General features: G+C 41.6%; 2 protein-coding genes across 2 annotated transcripts in view; one reads left to right on the forward strand and one right to left on the reverse strand.

Annotated features, from left to right (window-relative positions):
- LOC106602714 (uncharacterized protein C4orf54) overlaps positions 1-9,666 on the forward strand; it is a 43,641-nt gene extending 33,975 nt beyond the window's left edge. Inside the window, exon 2 of the mRNA XM_082974361.1 lies at positions 9,274-9,666. The gene's annotated coding sequence lies outside the window, so the exon portion shown is untranslated. The remainder of the gene's footprint in view (positions 1-9,273) is intronic.
- LOC106602715 (microsomal triglyceride transfer protein) overlaps positions 611-16,028 on the reverse strand; it is a 42,707-nt gene continuing 27,289 nt past the window's right edge. Inside the window, exons 12-17 of the mRNA XM_014195517.3 lie at positions 12,679-12,776; positions 12,329-12,450; positions 9,706-9,933; positions 9,236-9,360; positions 2,163-2,333; positions 611-2,015 (exon numbers count right to left, since the gene is read on the reverse strand). Of these exons, the coding sequence (XP_014050992.1) occupies positions 1,868-2,015; positions 2,163-2,333; positions 9,236-9,360; positions 9,706-9,933; positions 12,329-12,450; positions 12,679-12,776 (892 nt within the window). The 3' untranslated portion in view covers positions 611-1,867. The remainder of the gene's footprint in view (positions 2,016-2,162; positions 2,334-9,235; positions 9,361-9,705; positions 9,934-12,328; positions 12,451-12,678; positions 12,777-16,028) is intronic.

The following is a 16,028-nucleotide window of genomic DNA, read 5'->3' on the forward strand; positions in this document are numbered from 1 at the left end:
GGTTTTATACCCCAGATATATGCCTCATCACAATTCTATCATCTTGCAGATCTACAGACAGTTCCTTGGAGTTCATGGTATAGTTTCTGGTGGGCTCCAATCAAGTTGTAGTGACATCTCAAGGATGATCAAAGGAAATTGGATGCACTGGAGCTCAATTTGAAGTGTCATAGCAAAGGGGCATGAATACTTATGTAAATTTGATAATTTATATTTCATTTTCAATACATTTGCAAAAATGTTTTAAAACAGGTTTTCACTTTGTCATTATGAGGTATTGTGTGTAGATGGGTGAGAGAGAAAAATATTTAATCCATTCTCAATTCTGGCTGTAACACAACAAAATGTGGAATAAATCAAGGGGTATGAATACTTTCTGAAGGCACTATCTGTAAATATCCCTTATGTACTATACTTCTTCCCATAACTTTCTACTATGATTGACATGTGTTAAAATTGTCAACCTGAACAAGCCACACAGAAAATCTATTATTATCTAAAAGACATGTCAGGTAAGCCAGTGTTCTGATAGCTTAACCAAGTAGGCACAACGGCCATGTGCAGGTCAGTAATGTTAGTGGGAAAGGTCAAAAGACAACCAGAATGGAAATTGTTTTTCATATCTTTATTGAAAATAATCTTACACTAGTGTAATGCCAGAAAAGCACTGCATACTGTATGTACAATTTCTTATACACTTACAAGCCAATGGGGCATAGTGGTTCCAGTGCACTCTTTGTTGTTGGTCAAGAACAAACCTAACAAACTAATCTCAAACTATGGTACAAAAAAATATATCAAAGGTTTAATGTAATAATTATAATATCAAGTCACATTTCTTAGGGATACAGGACCAAATTATGTAAATAGGCCCAATTACAAATGTAAATAAATTCATCATACATTTTCCTATTGATATACATGTTAAACATCCAGAAGTTAAAATCATAGAAGTGAATTCAATAAATTAACCCTGCGTTATCTGGTCTCATGTAACAGCTCCTTCAAGCTTGTTACAGAGTGAATCAAGTAATGTATACATTATTTTACATTGTTACGCAATGACTTTAGTGTAATTCAATCTTTGTAGCCTTGGAAACCACATTCATGTATTAAATTAAACAAACAAACTAGAAACTGTAATGTGAGCATGTATGTAAATTCAACTATAGCATCAACTCACCCAATGCTATGTACCATATTTACATAGGTGAATATGGTGTTGTATCACTTAGCTATATTGGGTATATACCACATAATGTATATGATACTCATCTACCCATATAAATAGATATGCAAACAAATTCATAAAGTCACCAGAGAAATTCCTGATTTGAAATAAAAACATTGAATTAAGAATGTAAACATGTTTATGTTGTAAAAAAAAAATAATAATAAAAAACTCAATTTCATGTTTTTTGCCTGTGGTGTGATACAGTAGGTGTTCCTGGATAGCTTTAAAAAATAATAATAAATAACTTTCCAGACAGAATTTCAAGTAGGACTCATTAAAAGAATAACCTTATTCCACTATTGTCACACTGTAAATAACACATTGTATTGTGGGATCGAAAGGGAGATAAATAGTAGTAAACAGCTAGCAAGTTAGCCTCTAGTTAGCAATTTTTCAGTAAACTGAACTCTGATGTAAGCGCTGAAAAAATGTGCCCATTTTCCAATCAGATCAACAAAAAAGGCACACATTTTACAATGATCATATCTTAGCTAGCTAGCATCCATTTATCCGCCTCATACAACACGCTGTTTACACTGTGACGTAATAACAAAATAGAGTTGTTGGCCCATAACTCTCTACACTCTGCAAAAGATCTTCCATCTTCTTACCGATTGATTGACACGGAGAAGACTACCAGTCTGAGTCAAACACCCTCTTGCACATGTTGGAGTTCTCCTGGTGGAGAGGGAACTCTGAGCCAGGCAACAGCTGCTTGTGGCCCCTGCGCGACACGTAGCTCTTCCCCGATGGCAGGCTCTCGTATTTTGTTAGGGACTCACTGCAATAAGGGACCATGTCAATTCATGAGCTATGTAATCAGAGACAGCACAGAGTGGGATTATAATGAGCCATTAACTCCTTCATAATTCACTGAAAATACAATGTAGAATTCACTAGGCTGCAATTGGTCTTAGCCCTGGCCTACCTGAAGGGGAAGGTGGTCTTGTCCATCTGCATGCACACCAGGAAAGGGTACTCCGAGAACTGGACCGTGGTGATAAAGTCTAGAGACGCCTCTGTCTCAAAGCTCACCTCCATCCCAGTGCGCACAAAGTCCATGTCCACGGTCACATTCCCAGTCACCACCATGGCTCCCCTGAAAACAGACACAATTACAAAAACTCATGGGTGGATGAGAATAAATTGTTCAATTGCATTTTACAAGTCTTTGACCAGTAAAATGCCTTTTAACTCAACATAAAATGAACAAGTGGTGACTGATGGTGGACAGAGGTGTGACAAAATCTCTTACAAATTTGAGATTGGCTGAATATGAAACCGCTATCGTCATATTAGTCTGCTTAAAATTTGTAATCAAAATGGCCACTGCCAAGCCATCTGAAAAACCTGTATGTCTGTCTGTCTGTGGAAGCATGCCTTGGCAAAGATGTTTGTTCTGCTCCTATAGATAGCCTGCTGGTCTATTATCAGAGGAGAGGAGGTACATTACGACTGCCCCTGATCCATACACCTGCCTCTGCCATTCCCCTCGTTGACTTTGAGCCAACACAGAATGCCATCTAAAATGCCATTGCAAAACAAAGACCAAGAAAGCAGCAGAAGTCTATCTACAGGATCTGGATCAGTGTTCCAAGTATAGGAAGTCATGAATCAAGCAAATTTCATTTCTTCAACTAGTATATTTGAAGGAACAATCCCAATGGCACTAAGATCAGACCAACCAAATCAGATCTTGGGTAACATAATTTTGACTAGACACAACTTGACATTGTCGAGACAAGAGCATTAGGCTCAAATAGGTGATTCAAGCACTGGAATTAAATGCCTCATGCCTCATTGCTGATCTAGGATCAGTTTTGCCTTTTTGAATAAGATTACAACATGGACAGGGGAGACCTATCCTAGTCTGAGACGCTTTGGGGGGAATTCCGACCAGAGTTAAGCATGTGTAAATGGAACGTAATTCCCTTTTATACACTTTCCTCTCTATGCGTGTTGCGACCTTTTAATGAGGGTTAGCATTAGAATAGTATGTTATTCACCCGTTATTTGTTTGGGGTTTAGATCAAAGAAATGAAGGTGTGGCGGAGGTGTGTCTACACTGAATTCTGACCTTTACCACCTTTATGCACGATGAAATGATGAATAAGGTTGAGGAATCTGTCGGTTCCATGTGGAACATCTACTTAATTCTTTGTGAAAAATTAACACCATTGTTCATGCACTGTAATTTACAAAAATTGTTAAGAGCTATTGATAAGAGCTAGGTAAATGAGTAAACCATTTGGATAAGTGGATTGTAAATATAAATGACACTTGTTTTAGATATATTTTACCTTATGAACGCTGGAGACAAATGCAAAACCAGTCATTTGGCAGCAAACTGAAGCATATCAACATATCACCTTTTCCACAGTGAAGTTGATGAAATGCTGGCCTTAAACTTAGGATGAAATTTGGAGACCCAGCTATAGGCTTCTGTAGCCATGCGCAAATTACAGTATAGTGCCAAACCTACTGAGTTGATTTATGATTTCAAGAATGTTTTAATTATAATATACCTTTCACTGTATTTTTTACAATTTGTATTGTGTAAAATATTAGCCACTATCGGTAGCCACCATCAGTTCTACCTACATACATTCATAACGGTCACTGACTTTAGTGTTCGTTTTCTTACATTTTGTATCATTCCATTACATCGTTAGTTTACCCATCTTTCCTGTGTCACATTAGCGTGGCTGTTCCTGAGGATCGCTAGCAATAGTGGATCATATTAAGCTAACATATTACAAGTTGTGCAATAATTTGGGACATGTAGCCTGGAACGCAGACCAGCAGTTAAAACCTGGAGCCTGGCTCACGATGACTGGACCGTCTTCATCACAGTTCCATGATTAGTGAGGATTATTAGGGTAGATTTTTACGACTACTGTTCAACACCAATTGTACACTTTTCTCACCTTCCAATATTTCAGGGATTTAACAATTGAATATGCCAACTTTCAGGATGAATCAAACCACTGTATTTTTGATTCACCAATATATTTTCTGCCTAAAAGGCTGTCCAAACCATTTTTTTCTGTCTTATTCATAAATAATTTCCTAACCCTAAGTGATATACAAGATCAGAATATTTCTTTCATCTACCAATTGGTGCTTAAAAGGAGATGAATATGTGTGTATTTACATGGTTTTCTTTCATTGATCCCTAATACTCTGAACCGATCTCTCCATACATTCTCCTGAGTCTGTCGAGAAAATTCTAATTAAAAAGGTACACCAAATTTAAAGGGATGGCTTTAGATAAATGTACTGAAAACCCTATTGAATGAAAACTCCAAGAGAAAATCTGTTGGCCAGCGGGAGTGTTTCAGCGGTTGAATTCAAATTGATTCAGCGCACAAAAGGGAACCAAGCCTGCAAAGCCTGTTACACACCAGGTAAGTCTGAATACCAACTTCTGAGAAGTGCATAGGAAAGGAGCGCGAAGGAAAAGGTGTACATTTACTAAAATCAGGCCCTTTATGAATATGGTCCCTGATTCCTGTAAAGCCTTGAAACTGTAAAGCACCCATCTAGATTCTAACAATTCTATCTCCATTTTATCACTGCATGATGTCACATATTTATCTACTGGATCAGTTAAGGCGAGTGATGAGCTCTACAGCAGTCTCACAACTCAATCGCTGGTTGAAAACTGTTTTCTGCTCCTACCAAAAGATAGAATTTGTAGATAAATTGGCCCTTTTTCTGGGACTCACCCACAAACAGGACCAAGCCTGACCTGCTGAGGAGTGATGAACTCCATCCTAGCTGGAGGGGTGCTCTCATCTTATCTATGAACATAGAGGAGTTAGAGCCCTGCCTATCTCCACAATGAGATAGGGTGCATGCCAGGCAGCAGGCTGTTAGCCACCCTGCCAGCTTAGTGGAGTCTGCCATAAGCACAGTCAGTGTTGTCAGCTCAGCTATCCCCATTGAGACCGTGTCTGGAGGTGTTCGCCTTAGCAATCTCACTGGAATAAAGACCTCCTCCATTCCTGTCATTATTGAAAGAGATTGTGATCTCACATCTCAAAATAGGGCTACTTAATGTTAGATCCCTCACTTCCAAGGCAGTTATAGTCAATGAACTAATCACTGATCATAATCTTGATGTGATTGCCCTGACTGAAACATGGCTTAAGCCTGATGAATTTACTGCGTTAAATGAGGGCTCACCTGGTTACACTAGTGACCATATCCCCTGCGCATCCCGCAAAGGCAGAGGTGTTGCTAACATTTACGATAGCAAATTTCACGGGAAAGTCCACAGACCCACTCCAAAAGGCTTTCGGAGCCATCATCGACTCAGTGGGTTTTGTCCAACATGTCTCCGGACCTACTCACTGCCACAGTCATACTCTGGACCTAGTTTTCTCCCGTGGAATAACTATTGTGGATCTTAATGTTTTTCCTCATAATCTTGGAAGATCAGACCACCATTTTATTACGTTTGCAATCGCAATAAATAATCTGCTCAGACCCCAACCAAGGATCATCAAAATGCTATAAATTCTCGGACAACCCAAAGAATCCTAGATGCCCTTCCAGACTCCCTCCACCTACCCAAGGACGTCAGAGTACAAAAATCAGTTAACCACCTGAGGAAGTAAATTTAACCTTGCGTAGTACCCTAGATGTAGTCGCACCCCTAAAAACCAAAAAAAACATTTGTCATAAGAAACTAGCTCCCTGGAATACAGAAAATACCTGAGCCCTGAAGCAAGCTTCCAGAAAATTGGAACGGAAATGGCGCCACACCAAACTGGAAGTCTTCCGACTAGCTTGGAAAGACAGTACCGTGCAGTATCGAAGAGCCCTCACTGCTGCTCGATCATCCTATTTTTCCAACTTAATTGATGAGAATAAGAACAATTCTAAATTTAATTTTGATACTGTCGCAAACCTAACTAAAAAGCAGCATTCCCCAAGAGAGGATGGCTTTCACTTAAGCAGTGATAAATTCATGAACTTCTTTGAGGAAAAGATCATGATCATTAGAAAGCAAATTACAGACTCCTCTTTAAATCTGCATATTTCTCCAAAGCTTAGTTGTCCTGAGTCTGCACAATAATGCCAGGACCTAGAATCAAGGGAGACACTTAAGTTTTTTAATCCTATATCTCTTGACACATTGATGAAAATAGTCTTGGCCTCTAAACCTTCAAGCTGCATACTGGACCCTATTCCAACTAAACTACTGAAAGAGCTGCTTCCTGTGCTTGGCCTTCCCCTATGTTGAACATAATAAACGCTTCCCTATCCACCGGATGTGTACCAAACTCACTAAAAGTGGCAGTAATAAAGCCTCTCTTGAAAAAGCCAAACCTTGACCCAGAAAATATAAAAAAACTATTGGCCTATATCGAATCTCCCATTCCTCTCAAAAATTGTTGAAAATGCTGTTGTGCTGCAACTCACTGCCTTCCCGAAGACAATCAATGTATACGAAACACTTCAGTCTGGTTTTAGACCCCATTATAGCACTGAGATTGCACTCATGAAGGTGGTAAATTACCACCTTAAGATATCAGTCTGTCTCTGTGGATGGTTTGTCTTCTGACAAATCAACTGTACATTTCGGTGTTCCTCAAGGTTCCGTTTTAGGTACACTATTGTTTTCACTATATATTTTACCTCTTGGTGATGTCATTCGGAAACATAATAATAACTTTCACTGCTATGCGGACGATACACAGCTGTATATTTCGATTAAACATGGTGAAGCCCCCAAATTCTCTTCCCTGGAAGCCTGTGTTTCAGACATAAGTAAGTGGATGGCAGCAAATCTTTTACTTTTAAAAACGTAGACAAAACAGAAATGCTAGATCTAGGTCCCAAGAAACAAAGAGATATTTTGTTGGATATTTTGTTGGATCTGACAATTAATCTTGATGGTTGTACAGTCGTCTCAAATAAAACTGTGAAGGACCTCGGCGTTACTCTGGACCCTGATCTCTCTTTTGACTAACAAAGAATATTTCAAGGACAGCTTTTTTTCCATCTTCGTAACATTGCAAAAAAAAACTTTCTGTCCAAAAATGATGGATCCGACTACCCGGATAAAGCACTAAATAAACTTCAGTTAGTGCTAAACACGGCTGCTAGAATCTTGACTAGAACCCCAAAATTTGATCAAATTACTCCAGTGCTAGCCTCTCTACACTAGCTTCCTGTTAAAGCTAGGGCTGATTTCAAGGTTTTACTGCTAACCTACAAAGCATTACATGGGCTTGCTCCTCCCTATCTTTCCGATTAGGTCCTGCCGTACATACACGCTACGGTCACAAGACGCAGGCCTCCTTACTGTCCTAGAATTTCTAATCAAACAGCTGGAGGCAGGGCTTTCTCATATAGAGTTCCATTTTTATGGAATGGTCTGCCTATCCATGTGAGAGACGCAGACTCGGTCTCAACCTTTAAGTCTTTATTGAAGACTCATCTCTTCAGTAGGTACTATGATTGAGTGTAGTCTGGCCCAGGGGTGTAAAGGTGAACAGAAAGACACTGGAGCGACGAACCGCCCTTGCTGTCTCTGCCTGGCCGGTTCCCCTCTCTCCACTTGGATTCTCTGCCTCAAACCCTATTATGGGGGCTGAGTCACTGGCTTACTGGTGCTCTTCCATGCGTCACTTGAGTGGGTTGAGTCACTGATGTGATCTGCCCGTCCGGGTTGGCGCCCCCCTCAGGTTCGTGCCATGGGGGAGATCTTCGTGGGCTATACTCGGCATTGTCTCAGGGTAGTAGGTTGGTGGTTGAAGATATCCCTCTAGTGGTGTGGGGGCTGTGCTTTGGCAAAGTGGGTGGGGTTATATCCTGCCTGTTTGGCCCTGTCCGGGGGTATCGTGGGACAGGGCCACAGTGTCTCCCAACCGCTCCTGTCTCAGCCTCCAGTATTTATGCTGCAATAGTTTATGTGTCGGGGGGCTAGGGTCAGTCTTATATCTGGAGTATTTCTCCTGTCTCATCCGGTGTCCTGTGTGAATTTAAGTATTCCGTCTCTCATCTCCTCCTGGCCAGTTTCAACTGTTCTGCCTCCGGCTATGGAACCCAGACCTGTTCACTGGACATGCTACCTTGTCCCGGACCTGCTGTTTTGGACTCTCTCTACCGCACCTGCCATTTCTAACGCTGAACGCTATGAAAAGCCAACTGACATTTACTCCTGAGGTGCTGTCATGTTGCACCCTCTACAACCACTGTGATTATTATTATCTGACCCTGCTGGTCATCTATGAACGTTTGAACATCTTGGCCATGTACTGTTATAATCTCGGCACAGCCAGAAGAGGACCAGCCACCACCCAGAGCCTGGTTCCTCTCTTGGTTTCTTCCTAGGCTACTGCCTTTGCTAGGGAGTTTTTCCTAGCCCCCGTTATTTTTCATCTGCATTGCCTGCTGTTTGGGGTTTTAGGCATGGGTTTCTGTACAGCACTTTGTGACATCGGCTGATGTAAAAAGAGCTTCATAAATACATTTGATTGATTGATGTTCTCTGCTTGAAATGGCTATTGTGTTTGCATTGACAGCAAGCATCAATCAGTCAACTACTCTAATCTAGAGCTGAATGAAATGTCACCTTCACATATATCTGATGAGACAAGAATAGTCACGTCACCATTCACGAGCATGCTCTATGAATCAGTGTATGAAATGAATCAGTCGTCATTTTAAATTGTGTAGTTAACGTCAAACCTCACCATTGTCAATCATGTATTACCAATTGAGTTTATAAATGTTGTGCATGTCGGCTTAAGCATAACTTACCTTTAAAATTCAGTTGTTCTATAACACGCATTGGATTGAATCTTGGCCTTTTTCTCAAATCCGAGCCCACCAAAAAGATGTCTACCTTTTGTCATGATCGTGACAAAAGGTAGACAACGATAAGCATGACTGAGTACATTCAGGCAACATACGAGAAGAATGATCAAATTGAAAACGTATTTTTGTTATCATCCTGCCCATCACTATTGAACCCAGGTTCCCTACTTGTTGTTGACGCTGGTCTTTGACTCCCTGTACCATAGGCTGACCTCCATGCCTCCTGAGATGTCGATGGCCAAGCCACCCTGGAACTCGGCATTGGCCTTCAGCCCAGACTGAAGCTGGATGACCTGAAATGATGTAGGAGAAGAGAGAATGAGAAAACAGGAGTGAAAACACAATAGCTGCTTGACCGTACGGGCCAGTGAGTGCTAGTGTCAGAATGGTTTGAAACCAAGTGGCTGAAGAAGGCACTGACAACTAAAATGTGGCCTAGGCAGATACCAACACCTATAATAGTTTCTATGAGTCTATATGAAGAGATTTGTTAAAAATGTCTGAGGTATCAGCAACTTTATATGATACAGAAGAACAAGTTAATTTGTGTGTTGTCATTAAAAAAATACATTTTAAATAAAGTTTGATTGATCGATTGACTGATTGGTTGGTTGATTAATTGATTTAAGGGTACCAACCTGGGAGTGGTCAGTGAGCAGGATCAGGCCCTTTACCACGTTCATGGGCTCGCCGGACATGGAGAACATCTTGGACATGAGGTCACTGTAGCCCTTGAAGAAGGTCACAGGCCGCAGCTGGACGTCGAAGAGCAGGGCCGACATCCCAGCGAAGGACTCCAGGTCCTCCTCACCTTCGTCCGGCTTGGCCGCGATCAGGGACTCCATGCCTTGGGCCTCAATCGCCACCTGGACAGCGAGAGATCAAATATGGCAGTCAGATCCTAACTGTCAACAAGTCGGCTGTAACTGTAACTTGGCCACTCAGGAACATTCACTGTCTTCTTGGTAAGCAACTCCAATGTAGATTTGGCCTTGTGTTGTAGGTTATTGTCCTTTTGAAAGGTAAATTGCAGTGTCTGGTGTAAAGCAGACTGAAGCAGATTTTCCTCTAGGATTTTGCCTGTCCTTAAAGCCATCACTTTTCTTTTTATCCTAAAAACCTTCACAGTTCTGCCGATGTCAAACATACCCATACCATGATGCAGCCACCACCATGCTTGAAAATGAGGCAGTTACTCAGTGATGTGTTTTGTTTTCCCCATACATTAAGGCTTTGCAGTTAGGCCAAAAAAGTGTATTCCTTTGCAGTTTTTTTGCAGTATTACTTTAGTGCCTTGTTGCATACAGGATGCATGTTTTGGAATATTTCTATTCCAAAAAGAATTAAAAAACGGCAGACACAGCATTTTCCTAGAGGAAAACCTGGTTTGAGGGGGAAACCTTTCCACCAGACACTGGAAGATGAAATTCACCTTTCACCAGGACAATAACCTAAAACACCTAAAAAGGCCAAATCTCCAATGGAGTTGCTTACCAAAAAGACAGTGAATGTTCCTGAGTGGCTAAGTTACGTTTGGCTTAAATCTGCTTCAAAATCTATGGCAAGAGCTGAAAATGCTAGACAACCAATGATCAACAACCAAAATGAATTTTGAAAATAATAAATGGGAAAATGTTGCACAATCCAGGTGTGGAAAGCTCTTCGAGACTTACCCAGAAAGACACACAGCTGTAATTGCTGCCAAAGGTGATTCTAATATGTACTGATTCAGGGAGTTGATTACTTATCTAATGAAGATATATTAGTGTTTTATTTTTCATATTATTTCTGTGTTTACAAATGTTAGAATTTCCCCCCCCCCCACTTTGACAGAGTCTTTTATGTAGGTCGATGACAAAAAAATGACAATTAGGCCTCCCGGGTGGCGCAGTGGTCTAAGGCACTGCATCGCAGTGGTAGCTGTGCCACCAGAGATTCTGGGTTTGAGCCCAGGCTCTGTCGCAACTGGCCGTGACCGGGAGGCCCATGGGGCGGTGCACAATTGGCCCAGCTTCATCCGGGTTAGGGAGGGTTTGGCCGGCAGGGATATCCTTGTCTCATCGCGAACTAGCGACTCCTGTGGCGGGCCGGGCGCAGTGCACGCTGACCAGGTCACCAGGTGTACGGTGTTTCCTCCGACACATTGGTGCGGCTGGCTTCCGGGTTAGTTGGGCATTGTGTCAAGAAGCAGTGCAAATTCATAGATTAGAGCCTAACAAATGTATTTCAATTGATTGATTTCCTTATATGAACTGTAAAATTGTTGAAAATTGTTACATGTTGAGTTGATATTTTTGTTCAGTATAGTTATAGCTAGATACCTGGCTAATAGTCAGCCCTTGAGATACCTAACTGACTGAAATATCTGTGACTATTTACCAGTTGTACACTCATTCTCCAGGTGTCAGGGGGTTTTTGTTTGGGGGATATCTGTTGACACGGCAGGAGACGAGGGATGTAAAAAAAATTCTGACTGTCAACGGCGTCTCTCCGCCACTTGCTACTGTAGGTCTCTGGTGAGCTAGTTCGTTTCACCTTTCTATGTCCTGGGCGGAGTTTCCCGTTGGACAGAGTAGTGAATTAATGCGCTGCCAACAAGCCAATTCCGGGGGAAAAGGCAAACATAATGAGCATACATGAATTACTCATGATTCCAGTCGTTCGCAGAGGTAGGCATGATAAGAACTCAGATCAAGAAGCCTCCTGAGCGTCGATCAATGCTGGGAACGCAATAATAAATGGGTAAACAATAATTAACTGAATAAAAAGGTGCGTAAACGCTATTTCACAAATAAAAAGGTGCGTAAATGGTGTTTACCCTCCACCTGGTTGGGTCTGGCAAACCCCATTCATAAACATCAATATCCTGCGTGGAAGGATTATTCATTATAATAGCTACATTTGCCCGGCATTTTAGCTATCAAATTGACCTTTGGCAGCGCCTAATCAGTCAGTTCTGTAGCTGCCTGGCGACAGTGTGGGTGGAATGAGTGAGCTCGCCTGGTAACCAGTCTGCATGGAAATTAGATCATATCTCATATTAACATATTTGATCATCTTCTGTTCTCTTCTCATTTTAATTCAAGTATTTTCAACTACCAACTTGAGAAAATGTCTGATTTAAGGTATTCCAGTACTTGAATTTCAGAGTGCTAAACTCAAGTACTTTCAGCACCTCAAACACCTTGTGCGAACCCTTGAATACTTTATGAAGGCACTGTAAATATAATAATTTCTTCATTATCAATTCATTCTCGTTACCTGGAGGCCATGTAGCAGGGCGCCATTACTGGCTCCATAGATGTTCATGTTGCTCCTCCTGAGGACTCCAGAGCCAGAGTACAGAATGTCCAGACTGTAGGTGGTAGTGGCATCAGCGGTACCTGCAGGAAGTTGATTTAGTTATAAACATAATTATACAGTACATAAAATGGCACCTGTGACTGTGCCTCATGGCAGCAATGACTAATCAACAAGACTATGAACTTTATCCATATATGATTATATCACATAGCTGTATCGATTATTCTTTAAAATGTACAAAAAAAATCCTTAATGTGGAAAGTAGTTTTTCATTTATATTGAACAGGAGAAAGGTGGGGGCCACTTACGTGCCATGAAGCCAGAGAAAGCAGAGGATGACCCAACCTTGGAGAAGCGGTCATAGTTGTGGGAGATCATGTCCTTCATGGCTTGCCGTAGAATTTTGCTGGAAATTGTAGCGACCAATAGAAATAAATGGTAAATAATGCATTGTGTCATTTTGGAGTCACTTTTATTGTAAATAAGAATATAATACTTCTACATTAACGTGGATGCTAGCATGACTACGGATAATTCTGAATGAATTGTAATGATGAGTGAGAAAGTTAGAGGCATAAATATCATACCCCCCCAAAATGCTAACCTCGCTTTTTATTGTAATGGTGAGAGGTTATGTCTTTGGGGTATGATATTTGTGCATCCATAACTTTAACTCACTCATCATTATTCACGATTCATTCAAGATTATCCGTAATCACGCTAGAATCTACATTAACGTAGAAGTGTTTAGAAACATTGTATTCTTATTTAAAAGTGACTTCAAAATGACAAAATACATTATTTACCCATTTCTATTGGGCATACAATAATATGTAACAACCAGTAAATGTATCCAACATGTTTGTAGAGTCACAAGCTTGATGCAATCATTGTGTGCTAGGAATATGGGACCAAATACTGGCCATGTTGACTCCAATGTCTATCACAGTTGTGTAAAGTTGGCTGGATGTCCTTTGTGTGGTGGACCATTTGTGCTAGGAATATGGGATCAAATACTAAACTTTTGACTACTTCAATACACAAGACAACAATAAGCAACACAAACATTGGCACACAAACACACACACTATACATGGATTTAGTACTGTAGATATGTGGTAGTGGTGGAGTAGCCTGAGGGCACACAGTGTGTTGTGAAATCTGTGAATGTATTGTAATGTTTTTAAAATTGCATAAACTGCCTTAATTTTGCTGGACCCCAGGAAGAGTAATGGAGATCCATAATAAATATAAATACATTGAGTGTACAAAACATTATGAACACTATGCTCTTTTCATGACATAGACGGACCAGGTGAATCCAGGTTAAAGCTATGATCCTTTATTGATGTCCCAATCAGTGTAGATGTAGGGGAGAAGACAGATTAAAGAATAATGTTTAAGCCTTGAGACAATTGAGACATGGATTGTGTATGTGTGCCATTCAGAGAGTGAATAGGCAACAAAATATTTAAGTGCCTTTGAACAGGGTATGGTAGTAGGCAGTGTTGTATTCGAGACCACCTAAAGCGAGACGGATTCAAGACCAATACCGGAGCAAATCAAGTCCGAGTCAAGACCAAGGCCGAGGGGGGGGGGGTCTCTGGGGAGATAAAGCTAGCTAGCTAGCTAGCTAAGTCATCCATTGGCTAGGCCATCAGAAGAATTGGATCCTGAGTTCGTAACCCCCAGGGCAATTGAACTTATCCCAGAGGCTGCTCCAAGACGCCGCCGGCGGAGAAGAGGAATTCGGAGTGGACTTCTAGTCCGACTCAGGTGGCGGGCACACCCTCCACCGCTTCCGAGTATATTACTCGCTAATGTTCAGTCTCTGGACAATAAAGTATACGAGCTCAGGGTGAGGATCTCCTTCCAGAGAGACAATCAGGGACTGCAACATACTCTGTTTCATGGAATCATGGCTCTCTCGGGATATACTGTCCCCGTCCACACAGCCAGCTGGGTTCTCAGTTCATTGCGCAGACAGGAATAAAGAACTCACCGGGAAGAAGAAAGGCAGGGGTGTATGTTTCATAATTAACTACTCATGGTGTGATTCTGATAACATACAGAAACTCAAGTCCTTTTGTTTACCCGACCTAGAATACGTCAAAATCAAATGCTGACTGTATTACCTTCCAAGAGAATTATCTTTGGTCATAGTCACAGCCGTGTATATTCCCCCTCAAGCCGATACCACAACGGCCCTCAAGGAACTACACTGGACATTATTCAAACGAAACCACATATCCTGAGGCCGCATTTATTGTAGCTGAGGATTTTAACAATGCAAATTTGAGGAAAAAGCTACCGAAGATCTATCAACAAATTGACTGTAGTCCTCACTCAGCAAAAAGATTAGATCACTACACTGATCACTGCTAGGCCCTCCCCAGCCCTCCCTTCGGCAAATCTGATCACGACTGCATTTTGCTCCTCCCTTCCTATAGCCAGAAACTCAAACAGGAAGTACCCGTGCTAAGGTCTATTCAACGCTGGTCTGACCAATCAGAATCCATGCTTCAACATTGTTTTGATCACGCGGACTGGGATATGTTCCGGGTAGCCTCAGAGAATAACATTGACGTTTACACGGCAAGGTGACTGAGTTCATCAGGAAGTGTACAGGGGATGTTGTTCCCACGGTGTTTAAACCTACCCATACCAGAAACCGTGGATAAATGGCAGCATTCGCGCAAAACTGAAAGCACAAACCACCGCCTTTCACCATGGCAAGGTGGCTGAGAATATGGTGGAATACAAACAGTGTAGTTATTCCCTCCATAAGGTAATCAAACGGGCAAAACGTCCATACAGAGACAAAGTGGAGTCGCAATTCAACCGCTCAGACACGAGACGTATGTGGCAGGGTCTCTGTGGTAGGGTCTACAGACAATCACGGACTACAAAGGGAAAACCAGCCACGTCGCAGACACAATGTCTTGCTCCCAGACAAGCTAAACACCCTCTTCTCCGTTTTGAGGATAACATAGTACCACTGACGCAGCCTGCTCCTAAGGACTGTGGGCTCTTGTTCTCTATGGCTGATGTGAGTAAGACATTTAAGCAGTTTAACCCTCGCAAGGCATGTGCAGACCAGCTGGCCGGAGTGTTTACGGACATATTCAATCTCTCCCTATCCCAGTCTTTTGTCCCCACTTGCTTCAATATGTCCACCATTTCTTTATTTGGTACAGGAACAAAGGTATCTGAACTAAATGACTATCGCCCCATAGAACTCACTTCTGTCACCAGGAAGTTCTTTGAGAGGCTATTTAAGGATCATATCACCTCCACTTTACCTGACACCCTAGACCAGGGGTCAACAACACGGTGCCCGCAGGCACCAGGTCGCCCCCAGGGACCACATGAGTCGCCCGCAGGCCTGGTCTAAAAATAGCACAACTCACTAGTGAGCAGCGTCTGAAATTTAATTATATTCTGTTGCTATTCTTTTTAATCACACTTGCATTTATATATATTTATATATATATATTTCATTATACATGAGTTTAGATAAGTTTAGGTGAACTCTGACCTACTCTAGTTCAAAGGTCAGTATTGTGCGCTCGAAAAAAACAGTGCTCGTGGAGAGTAAGCTAGCGGGCGCAGCGAAGATGGTAGCTGAATGCAGTTTCTGGCGAAGTGCAGCTGGTTT

The sequence above is a fragment of the Salmo salar genome, chromosome 04, assembly GCF_965601325.2.
Source record: "Salmo salar chromosome 04, fSalSal1, whole genome shotgun sequence".
NCBI classification, from domain to species: Eukaryota; Metazoa; Chordata; class Actinopteri; order Salmoniformes; family Salmonidae; genus Salmo; species Salmo salar.